This window comes from Salvia splendens, chromosome 5, assembly GCF_004379255.2.
Source record: "Salvia splendens isolate huo1 chromosome 5, SspV2, whole genome shotgun sequence".
Taxonomy (NCBI): Eukaryota; Viridiplantae; Streptophyta; class Magnoliopsida; order Lamiales; family Lamiaceae; genus Salvia; species Salvia splendens.
In genome coordinates this window covers 35,408,310-35,421,520 of record NC_056036.1, presented here as the reverse complement: position 1 = coordinate 35,421,520, position 13,211 = coordinate 35,408,310, and the positions used below count along the sequence as shown (strand labels likewise).

At 39.0% G+C, this 13,211-nt stretch overlaps 1 protein-coding gene across 1 annotated transcript; it reads left to right on the top strand.

Annotated features, from left to right (window-relative positions):
- Nucleotides 1-11,528: 11,528 nt before the first annotated feature.
- LOC121804192 lies at nucleotides 11,529-12,221 on the top strand. The gene has a single exon (XM_042203721.1). The coding sequence runs from the start codon at nucleotides 11,529-11,531 to the stop codon at nucleotides 12,219-12,221; it is 693 nt and encodes a 230-aa protein (XP_042059655.1).
- The last annotated feature ends 990 nt before the right edge of the window (nucleotides 12,222-13,211 follow it).

Below are 13,211 nucleotides of genomic sequence, written 5' to 3'. Positions count from 1 at the left end.
CCGCATCACAATTGTCACTTTCCCCTAAATGCACGCCTCCAGCTTCAAAATCTTGTGTTGCAGCAAAATATGGTTCTTGGGCTCTCGTAGACGTACTAACATCAAAATCTTGTGTTGCAGCAAAATATGGTTCTTGGGCTCTCGTAGACGTACCAACATCATAACTTATGACATGATGACTATGATGTTGAGTAATTGCCGAATACTCAACATATAATTCAATTAGACCTCCAATAACCATACTCTCACTAAACATTACTTGCATGCATACTTCGTCTAGTAGAACACCTACAAACGTGACTCCGGCTCCAAAGCATATTGTACGTTTCCATATTATTTGAATGTTGTTTTCATATATGATTATCCCCATCCTTTCAGAAATTTTTTCCACAAGCTCATCGTACGAAATTGTTTCATCCAACATAATGAATCCTTTAGCAAATGGAGGATCATACGAAATAACTGCTCCGGGAATTATCTTTCCACCCCAATATAAATTGACACACCACGTCATACTATCTGCAATAATGTAAAACACAAATAAATATGTATTATTTTTATATTCATCATTATGTAGAGTGAGCCAAATATGCTAAATAATAATTCTACACAATAATAATTCTGCACAATATTTCAACTCAATTCACAACCAATTACAAACCCTAGCTAACTATCCAACAATTACTCAAATAATGTAAAAGATAAGCATACTAACCGAAAACAATATACAAATTTGGGGAAAAATAGCACCGATAGATGGATGGAGGGCGAATTCGCGTGGAGCAGTCTACCTTGGATAAGAGTGTGTGGGCTGAGTTTTTTGCGATTTGGGGGAGGAGAAGGGGATATATCAGATCTGTATAAAGCCGCCAATGACAGTGGCGTTTTCTTTGAAACACGCCGACCACGTTGGCGTATTTTATCAAAACGACATTCTACCCGGCGTTTTTAATTGAATAAACACGCCAACGAAAAAGGCGTTTTCTATTATACACGCCAATGCGAATGGCGTTTTATACTCAATACTGTATTTATAAAAAATACGACTAAAATACGTTGCAATTAAAAGACGCCAACGTAGTTGGCATTTTAAACTAAAACCCGCAATTGTTGTTGGCGTTTTTACTTATAGAAACGCCAATGCGGTTGGCGTTTTTCCCATATATGGAACAGATAACAAAACGGGTACATTTTCGGGTATACATTATACTTCTACACCATTTTTCAATATTAAAATAATTTAATTTCAGATTTTGATTATGGAATCATTAGTTTGATAATTATACCCAATGTTGCTCCAATACAAGATACCATCTACTCTATAATAAAAAAATGAAACAATGTATAATTACATACTTTCTCTTTGGACATATTTTGAGATACACATAAATTTTAATACATACTAATTAATAAATATAAATAGAGATAAAAAGAAAAGGCGATTAAAGTATTATAAGTGGAAAATGAGTTTATCACATTCAATAGAGAAAAAATTATCAAAAATAAAAATATCTTTTTTATAGGACCAATCAAAGAGGCAACATAATACGGGAAGCACAAATGAACAACAAGAAGAGGAAGAGGACGATGTGCAACAAGAATTACAAGAGACTGAGTGGAGGGTCGCAGCCGGAGCGCGAACCATCCCCAATGCAAGATGATTCAGTTGCTCTCCGAACACAGCGTCACACTCAACGCCTAAAACATCTTCAAGATTAGAGCATCCACAACCGTGCTCTTGCCAGCGGCACGGTTGTGGGCCAAACCCCACTTTTTCTGTCTGCTCTCTGGAAATAGCACAACAACCACAGCTGTGCTCTTCCGCAAGGACGAGCACAATTCAATTTAAAATTCAATTAAACAAAAACATTTCCATAATATGAAAATTCATTAAAAAACCGAAATAACATTACAAATTACAAATAAATTTAAAAAGACATAATTAAAAGCCTAAAAATTTAAAATTACATAATTAAAATCCTAAAAATTAAAAATTACATAATTAAAATCCTAAAATAAAAAAAACCACTATGCGTTGCTGAATTTCGCCCACATGTGTTTGATTAGGTCTTCTTGTAGCTCAATGTGGGTTCGGGTATCGCGCATTGTGTGCCTTGTCTCGATCCTCTGGCCCACCGTCGTATGCACACCTTGGCGTGGGGGAGACCTCGGGTTGAGCTTCCGGCTTCATCCTCATCGTAGAAGCTAGCCGCCCTCGGTCCTTCGTCGGTTATAATCATGTTGTGTAAGATAATACACGTGAACATGATGTCGGCGATATTATTGACGTACCACAGCCGAGCTGGGGCCTTCACAATGTTGAATCGGGCTTGAAGGACCTCGAAGGCTCTTTCGATGTCTTTCCACGCGGACTCTTGACGCTGCGCAAAAAGAACCCGTCTCGGGTCGTGCGGGTTGCTGAGCGTCTTCACGAAAGTCGACCACCTTGGGTAGATACCATCGGCGAGATAGTAACCCATGTGGTATGCATTTCCGTTGACGGTGAAGTTGATCGCCGGTGCTACACCATTCATCACATCATTGAAGAGTGGTGAAGAATAGAGCACGTTCAAGTCGTTGTTGGATCCGGCAACGCCAAAATATGCATGCCAAATCCATAGGCGGTAGTCGACGACCGTCTTAAGGATAAGTGTTGGGCCTCCGCCTTTGTGACCGCTTAAGTGTTGCCCCCTCCAAGCAATCGGGCAATTCTTCCACCTCCAATGCATGCAGCCAATGCTGCCAAGCATGCCGGGAAAGCCATGGACTGATTCGAGAAGATGAAGCAACCTTTGACAATCATCGGTGGTGGGTACCTGATAGGCTAGTTTTTGTCACTCTGAAACGATCACTTTTTCGCACTTATTAGTTGAATATTTGCATGAAAAAGATGCTTTTTGGCAGGAAATGAATGGAATGGTCCGACTAGCATGCTAATGGAATGGATTCTGGATTACATGCAAAAGTAGAGGCAAATTGGATGCAAATTTAGTAGTTTGAGAAGGAAGGAATCCACAAGACACAAACTGCCCAGTTTGATGGATTGGCCAGTGTCCGAGCAATGTTGACATTTATTCAAAGTCGCATTTGAAAGCAAAGTTGACGATTCCTTGTGCTACCAACGCCCACAAGCGACACTTTTGAAGACAAAAGAAGCCAACTACCATCATGGGGAGTGGATAAGACTTCTACAACAGATTGGTTGGAAGATGTGTAACAAAATCAACAAAACTTATCTTTTGGCCTAACTTTTCAACCACCCACTTTATCACTTTAGCTTTAGTTAGTTTTAGTTTTCTCTCTCTAAGCTTAGTTTTCTCTCATCCTTGAAGGAAATTTCGGACCAAGGCAGCCATTGCCACTTTTGCTCACCATGGGGTGAAGCTTGTAGTTATGTAGTGTTTTAATGCTTTGAATGATCTAGTTCCTTGTTTGTACTCATTTTCCAGCATCTTAACTCTCTAGTTAATGGTTGTTGGAGGCTGATCTTTAAGAGCTTTGGTGTATTTATTTCTCTAGTTTGAAAGCATTTACTCTTAGTTCTTGTGTTCTTGTGTTCTTGTTTAGAGTTTAAATCACCTAGATTAATTAGTTTAGCATGTTTTAAGTTTAATATTTGTTGCTTAATTTCATGTATTGTTATTCATCCTCCATTGTTGTTGTTTTTAAGTTTATTTCATCATGTTTAAGTGCTTTAATTTTCAGCTTTTCATTTGGTGTTTTCAAGGCATAATTAGGTAGTTAACTTGTTGATTGTGTTTCTCTAGCATAGTTAAGTGTTTAGCAGCCTTCTACTTAGTTCCTTTTGCTTCTTTTACTTAGTAATTTCCGTGACAAAAGCTGGTTTCTTTCCCCTTGTTCCTTTTATTCTCGAAAATGTTATTTTACAGAGTTCTCGCCACTGTCCTGATCTTGCTGCCAAACTGCCCAGTTTATCAACTTGCCCAGTCTGCGTTCCAGTTTAAATGCTTTCTTTTACTTGTATATTATTTTCCCTTTTAGTTCTCAATCTTAGCTTAAGTGTTTTTGCATTCCGTAGTTTAGTTCCCACCCCCAATTTAGAGCGTGGCGGCATCGCCAAAACCAACTCCTAAGTGTGGAAATACATAGCGGATGCTACCGTTCCTCGTGGGTTCGACACCCTAACTTACCATATGCTAATTAATAGTATTTTGGAAAGTGGGAACTTATAAATCTTGTTGAATAGGAATGGACGCGCGCCTACGACACGCGTGTAAAATTCCTTCCTCTCAAATGGCGCCGTTGCCGGGGAACGGTGTTGTTGTCTTGTTATGTTTTTCTACACTTAGTGTATATAGTTTTTGACTTGTTTTTGTTGTTGTTGTTTTTTCTCTTTTTCTTATTTTATTTTTTAGTTTCAAGCAGGTCCTCTTCCCCAAATTTTCTGTTCGATATCAAAATTGTGAAGACGACGAAGAGACTGCGTGAGGAAGGTGGTTTGAGAAGATAAGCAGGGCAGTTCTTCGAATTGTCCAGTTCCACAGAATGGCCAGTTTGAAGAGTCAGAAGGTTTGGAGGAAATCAATTCAAGAGACAATGATGAGAGTGGTGAGCCATTAAAGGGCAACATGGATTATTTCACAGATCCTTACGATCATGGATGGGGTGATTACTCCTATTTTGAATGGACCAATCCGAACCAACAATATGAAGGTCCAACACCACAAGTACATCACCAAGCTTTCCAAGAGTCCGATGGAAATCATGTTTATTGGCCTCCGGATCAAAGTGATTTCTCTCCGTGTTTCCAGCCACAAGAATTCGACCAATATCAATCAAATCATCAGCCAATTCCACCAAAGTGCTTAGAAGAAATGATGGAGGATCTAATCACATCCCAACAACTCATGCAAAGAAACTTGATGGACAATTACAGTGTGGTGCATGAGATGCAAGATGAACAATATGAGCAAATGATTAGTCTTGATCATCTTGCACACCAAATGACACAATTGGCGACATCCATCAATGATATGCGTGGGAATGGTGGAGGAATTCCGGCTCAAGTGCAACCACCAAGGAAGGAGATTCTTAATCAGATTACCTTTAGGTCCAAGAAAGAGTTGAAAGCTTCATTCGACAATAACTCAAATAGCGGACCAAGGGAATCATTGGAACAGGGGCTCAGATTGCCCAGTGCAACACACTGCCCAAGTCAGGAGACTGCTTGGTTTGAAGATGAAGAGGATAGCGATGAGGAGATTGAAGTGAACATCATCATTCAACCCGATGGGCCGACACCCATGCATTTGAGACCAGAGGCGGCCATCATGAAGTGGTGCAACAAATTGGAACGTGCAAAATCTGCCAGTAACCTGCCCAATCCAGACGAACTGCCCAGTCAGTGCAACCTGCCTAGTTTGAGGGCAGAAGAGGAATTGGTACCGTTGGAAGTTCGGTTACCTAAATTGGAGTTGACGCCACTGCCCACTAACCTCAAACATGTCTGCTTTGGGAAAAATGACACTCCACCCGTTATCATCAATAGTAAGTTGGAAAATGGCCAATGTGAGAAGTTGATCAAAGAGTTGAAAGGTCCTGACTTTTTTGAAGCCGAGTTGTTGCAAGATATGTATCAATTGCCCTTCATTGAAGAACAAGTTGAGATCGAAGAACTTAATAAATGCAAGTTGTTCAGCACTCAAAGGCTTAGTAGTGAGGAGATAGAGGCTGAAATAATGACTTGGTGCAAGAAGAGGAATCACACGAACCCACCTGAGAGATGTAAACTCTCCGATCCAAAGAAAATGCCCAGTCAGAATGAACTGCCCAGTCCAAGAGTGGAGAAAGAGTTGCTACATTTGGAGATTCATCTACCTAAATTGGAGCTGAATGCATTTCCTTCCAAACTCAAATATTTGGAAGAAAAGGAGATCATTCCCATGATCAGCAATAGTAGCCTGGACGAGAGTCGAGAGGACAAGCCAATCAAAGCTTTGAAGAGGCATAAGGAGGTGATCGGTTGGACCTCGATCGACAATATGTTGTGTATAAGCCCCAATGTTTCGATGATTTACATGAGTTCAGAGAAGAGTTCCGAACTCTATAGGGATCCTAAAAGAAAGTTGAATGCATCTACTTGGAAGGATTGGAAAGCAAGATTCGACGATGCTTTTTCGGAAGAACACATGTATCCTGCCCAGTTTGTTGAGCTGGGCAGTCTGGATGCCATAGTGGGTAAAGTAGTCGAACCTGAAGGAACCGCCAAGCCAGCACATGAGCCTAGGATCGAAATCCAAGGAGGCAGCTGCACTAGCTCCGCTACCACCTGTCACATCAGCCCTTACCCCCCGCTTTGTACGGGGGAGGTGATTTCTATCCAACCCTCTCTTTTATTTGTTGTATATATGCGTTATGTGTGTGATGTATGTGTTTACTTAAAGTTTTATGTTTTTATGGCCTTGCCGGCCTTGTTTTGCATGTTTTGTGGCTTGTCGGCCATTATGAATGTTTTGTGTTGTTAGTAATCTCTCTCTAAACACTTGGTCTACTTACTCTCGAGCAAGCAACGCCCAAGTGTGAGGAGGGGGTTTGTTTTGTGTTGTTCTTGGTTTTCTAAGTTTTATGTGATGTGTTTCTTTTTCCAACACTTTAGCCAAACTTGCTTGAGGGCAATCAAGGTCTAAGTGTGAGGAGGGGTTTGTTTTGTTATTTGGTCGTGTTGTATTGTGTGGTTTTTGTAAAGTGTTGTATTTTATCTTATTTGTAAGCCTTGATGCATGATTTGGTAATGATCCCCCTATTGAATCGTAAAAAAAAATATGACTTGCTTTGTTTTGAAAATCTATTCATGAACTTGTGGTTTTGATTGAATGAAGTTGAGTACGATGGAAATGTGAAGCACTATCACTTGCATAAAAGCCCATAAATGGTAAGGTTCAAAGCCTCAAAGTAGAACACTTTCTACATGTTTTCGAGCGTGGAATGACATTGCATTGCATGATAGTTGATATCCCTTGGTCACTATGGCATAAATAGAGGGCACTAGAAAAAGCCAAATTGAGCTTTATTCTTTGTGATTACATCAACCAAAAAGAGCTACCCCTAGTTGTCATTTTGAAACCTTGAGCCTACATTTCTTTTCAAGTTAGAAAATGGTTTCCCCTCTTGTGCAAAATAAATGTTCTTAGTTACTCCTACATGATGACCCCCTTTTAGAAAAGAGATTGCATTTGTGAACATCCAAACAAATCTGCCTCCCCCACAAAAAAAAATAGTGGCTATCATGAAAAGAAAAAGAGGAAGAAAAAAGAAGAAGAAATGAAAACAGAAGAAGAAAGAAAAAGAAGAAACAAAAAAAGAAGAAAAAAAGGAAAGAAGATAAACAAAGAGAAAATGGCAAGGAAAGAGTGGGAAGGTAGATCGAAGAAGAAAATGAAAAAAAAAAGATAAAAAAGAAGAAGAAGAAGAAGAAAGTGAAGTGCATCTCTAGTTTTGGTTTGATAATAGGTGATTATGTTTGGAGTTTCTAAGTACCCTTTTGGAGAATAAGCACAAGTTTTTGTTGAATACACTCAATAGCTTAGGACCCCTAGGATCTAACCGACAATATTTAAATGGTCCAAAGCCCCATTACATCCCGTAAAAGACCCTCTTGAGCTACATGTGATAAAGTGATATCTCCTTGATTGCATTTTCATCATTATTCTTGAGAGAATTGTCCTTACAATTAGAGAGGGCTAGAGAGTGAATCTTTTGCTTGTGATATGTGCTTAACTATCTTGATGAGACCGACGGTTGGAACCACATTGTTCGATGAAGATAATTATGTTTTAAAATCTGTTTCAGCTTGGTTCTTGGGGGTATCATTACGCTTTTCATACAACTTGCTTGGTTTGTCTTTCATGTGTTTCTCGAGTCGTTGTGTGTGTTTGTGTTTAGTAAATGTCTTAGTGTATGTGTGTGTCTAGAAAGTAGAGGGGAGTGACTAAAACTAGCAGTTGAATGAAAAGTCCAACTATATACTTGGGACAAGTATGATCCAAGTGTGAGGAGGTTTGATAGGCTAGTTTTTGTCACTCTGAAACGATCACTTTTTCGCACTTATTAGTTGAATATTTGCATAAAAAAGATGCTTTTTGGCAGGAAATGAATGGAATGGTCCGACTAGCATGCTAATGGAATGGATTCTGGATTACATGCAAAAGTAGAGGCAAATTGGATGCAAATTTAGTAGTTTGAGAAGGAAGGAATCCACAAGACACAAACTGCCCAGTTTGATGGATTGGCCAGTGTCCGAGCAATGTTGACATTTATTCAAAGTCGCATTTGAAAGCAAAGTTGACGATTCCTTGTGCTACCAACGCCCACAAGCGACACTTTTGAAGACAAAAGAAGCCAACTACCATCATGGGGAGTGGATAAGACTTCTACAACAGATTGGTTGGAAGATGTGTAACAAAATCAACAAAACTTATCTTTTGGCCTAACTTTTCAACCACCCACTTTATCACTTTAGCTTTAGTTAGTTTTAGTTTTCTCTCTCTAAGCTTAGTTTTCTCTCATCCTTGAAGGAAATTTCGGACCAAGGCAGCCATTGCCACTTTTGCTCACCATGGGGTGAAGCTTGTAGTTATGTAGTGTTTTAATGCTTTGAATGATCTAGTTCCTTGTTTGTACTCATTTTCCAGCATCTTAACTCTCTAGTTAATGGTTGTTGGAGGCTGATCTTTAAGAGCTTTGGTGTATTTATTTCTCTAGTTTGAAAGCATTTACTCTTAGTTCTTGTGTTCTTGTGTTCTTGTTTAGAGTTTAAATCACCTAGATTAATTAGTTTAGCATGTTTTAAGTTTAATATTTGTTGCTTAATTTCATGTATTGTTATTCATCCTCCATTGTTGTTGTTTTTAAGTTTATTTCATCATGTTTAAGTGCTTTAATTTTCAGCTTTTCATTTGGTGTTTTCAAGGCATAATTAGGTAGTTAACTTGTTGATTGTGTTTCTCTAGCATAGTTAAGTGTTTAGCAGCCTTCTACTTAGTTCCTTTTGCTTCTTTTACTTAGTAATTTCCGTGACAAAAGCTGGTTTCTTTCCCCTTGTTCCTTTTATTCTCGAAAATGTTATTTTACAGAGTTCTCGCCACTGTCCTGATCTTGCTGCCAAACTGCCCAGTTTATCAACTTGCCCAGTCTGCGTTCCAGTTTAAATGCTTTCTTTTACTTGTATATTATTTTCCCTTTTAGTTCTCAATCTTAGCTTAAGTGTTTTTGCATTCCGTAGTTTAGTTCCCACCCCCAATTTAGAGCGTGGCGGCATCGCCAAAACCAACTCCTAAGTGTGGAAATACATAGCAGATGCTACCGTTCCTCGTGGGTTCGACACCCTAACTTACCATATGCTAATTAATAGTATTTTGGAAAGTGGGAACTTATAAATCTTGTTGAATAGGAAGGGACGCGCGCCTACGACACGCGTGTAAAATTCCTTCCTCTCAGTACCCGAAGGAATTCATCACCGAAGGCTGAACGAACGCCATCGCAAAAATTTTTTAGACAAAGGATTCCAGTGGACTCACCGATATGCAAATACTCGTCGAAGAGGTCAGGTGAAATCCATTTGAGGTTTTGAGTGAGAGATGAAGGTGTAGATAGTTTGTATGAGAATTATGAATGAGAGATGATTTGAAGTGATAAATGGATGATGAATGTGTGTATTTATAGATGATTTTGGGGGGAAAAAATAAAAAAAAATTCAGAAAAACGGGCAAAAAAACGGCCATATTTTTGAGATTCGGAAAATATATTTTTTATTTTTTTATCATTTTTAAAAATTAAATACCGAATTTTTAATAAAATTGTTTTTCAAAGGCAACAGCTATGTCGTTGCCCAAACACGTGCCGCCTCGTTGCCTGCTAGCTGGCACGGACGTGCTCTTCGCAGCGAGCAGCGCGTGGCACGGACGGACGGACGCCGTCCGTCCACCGCTGCGCATGCTCTTATGTTTAGTTTATTTTATTAGTTAGTTATCACTTTTAGATCTTATTTTGGAGGTCGAATCACTAGGGCAAGTTTAAATGGAACGTTTTGTCTCATTAACACGTAAGAAATCTAATAAAACAATTTTTATTTTTCTCCTCGACAACTAGGGTTTGCTCCAAAACTCTAGTTTTAATTCTCATTGATCGCCGCTCTCAATCTATACCGCTTTCACGGGCTTGAATTCTCTCGTTCAATCTTTCAATCCCGCTTCGTAGCCGCGAAGCATGAATCGATACAAGTAATCTTGTATTACAAAACTAGTGATGTTTTCAGAGTGAGTAACATTGTATTGTTGTTCTCTTGTAACCTTCAGAGTTATTTATAAATGCATTTTCAGTTATTCTTTATGTATTCAAAATTTTAAAATAATCGTTTCCTTCATTTACATACGAAAACTACAGTTGGAATGCAAAACTATTCTTTTACTTTCAAAGTTAGGCGAGTATCTCGTAATTTATAAAATACCTAATAGTTAAAGAAAATAATCAATATACATAAAGTTTTCAACTTTTTGTATGTAGTTATAATATTTTGTCATGAGAGCGTTTGTGTATCAAGTTGTCAACTTTTCAATTTTTAATATTAAGTCCAAAATTCGAGCTCAATAGGGCTACGGGCCAACCTACATTTATTGCTTAATGGGTTTCAAAATTCGAGCTTAAATTATTTCTCATAATAATGGATCATGCATTTTTGTTTGAGCAGAGTTTTAATGCATAATTGGTAAAAATAAGAGAATTTTTTTTTAAATATTGTTAGTGAAGAATGAATTTCACCTCATTAGAAGGAAAAAAGTTTTAGTTAAAGTTTTACAAACTAAAAGTGCATACTCTTGTGCGACTGATAAAGTATTGTATAAGAGTATTTCCAAGGAAAGGTAAATGAAAAGGTATAAAGATAATTACTGTCATATTTATCTTTTTTTATATAAAAACATATTCTACGATAGGAAAGGTATTTGAAACGTATTATAACAAAAATACCAAACTTATTTGGGAAGGGTATTTTTTAGAAGGTATACCGAAAATCACGGTATACCAGGTATTTTTTCGATACAATAAGGCCGATATTTCGGTATTCCAATGTTTTCCCACCCCTAATTCGAACATAATACAAATTACATTAGTTATTATTACTTGTAGAGTTAGAAATTGCTCTACCAGTATTTCGCTAAATGTATGTAGAAGTACTATATACAAAATCATACATCATGCAAATAACATTAATAATTATTTCAATATACATAGTTTCCCATATTCTTCTTAGAAAATGCATGTTACAACTAATTAACAATTATTTGCAATTATAGATGGCAGATTGACAATTACTCATTGAAGGTATGCAGATTAAATTATATTGACTGCATAATCAACAAGTAAATTATAAATGGAATTATGCTTTGAAGGTATGCAAATCTCTCATCTTTAAACCACCCACACTCTTCAAGTTCTATATATTCCGTATATATTACTAACATGTACACCGCAAAATAGAAGGATAAGAAAATAATAACTCTATGAATTCAGCCATGAAATTGCCCCATTTCATCCTTGTCCTAATCATCCTCCAAACCCTCCACCATCTTCCGGCCATCCTGGCCGTGAAATACGTGGCGATCAACGACGCAAAGAACTATCCGGGAGGGAAGCGGTTCGAGAATGAGATCGGAATCCCATACACCCTAAAGATCATGGAAGAGATCAACAACTACATCTATAAAATTTTCCAGCAAAAAAATGAATCCGACAGGAAACCGGTGGGAGTCGCCACAGTTTTCATCCGGCAATACAACGGGGCAGAGGCCATAACCTACGGTGAGACCGTCAACGTCAGTGCACTCTACTTACAAGGGTACCAAGGCAACCTCAAATGGGAGTACACATCTCTCCTCTACCACGAGCTCACGCATGTTTTCCAGTGGAACGGCGAGGGGCAGGCGCCGATAGGCCTCGTTGAGGGGATGGCCGATTACATGATACTTGTGTCCAACTATTATCCCAAGGGATTCGCAAGTCGCGGGATGGGGCAGAGGTGGGATCAGGGCTATGATTTCACCGCGAGGTTCTTGGAGTATTGTGAGGGGCTTAAACCAGGGTTTGTGGCGGCGTTGAATAAGAAGATGAGGTATAATTTTTCAGAGAATTTCTTTGTGGAGTTGTTGGGGAAGCCGGTGGCGCAGCTCTGGTCTGAGTATAAGGCTAAATATGGGAATATCAAATAATTATATCATTCAACTGTTTTAAAGGAGAATAAATTGAATAATTGAAGACCGAGGAATTATATTTACATGGATATATATTGATCCTGAGTTTTGAAAGGTGATGATAGGCTTCGCGAATATAATTGATGTCAAATATATATAGATAAACAAACAAATTATATTGTGCTTAAAAATGTTAAACATGAAAAATATATCAAGAGAGATATTTATGTAAAAGATCCATAACACCTTTATCTTGCCGGAACCACTACATAGCTGCAAATACAAAAAGTCAGTGAGAGTTGCTTCTTTCTTAATTCACGCAATATGATAAACAAAATATCGCAGACTGATCAAGAGGACATCGATCGAATGATCAAAACGATTCCTAAGCTCTATCTACGCGTCGTCGGGTGTGCGATCTAGAATGGAGAACCTTCAAAGCCTTAACCCACGATACTATTAAATCCAAGCCCCTTAGCTCAAGTGGTTGAGGAGGGAGGCAATGATACCGCGCCATCCTAGAGGTCACGAGTTCGACCCCTGGGAGGCGCATCTTGGGGATTAATTTCCCCTGGGGGGTTCTTGAGTCCTGGCCTGGACCCAGGCCCTGGGGGAGATAGGTTAACGACGTCCCCTTGATTGGGTTGATAGGTTAACTGGTCTGGACCCGTGCTTGGGGAAAGGTTGGCTGACTCGTTCCTTCCCATCCCGACAACGAAGCGCGTCTCGATGGTAAGACGCTTCACCTCGGTTAACGACGTCCCCTTGATTGGGTTGATAGGTTAACTGGTCTGGACCCGTGCTTGGGGAAAGGTTGGCTGACTCGTTCCTTCCCATCCCGACAACGAAGCGCGTCTCGATGGTAAGACGCTTCACCTCCGACCGTTAGGCCGGGGGTCCGAGTCACTTCTGGGGGTAGATGGGGAACCATCGTCGATCCTCCTTTAAAAAAAACCCACGATACTATTAATTAATAAAGGGAAGTAAGGGTCGAATCCCACAAAGATG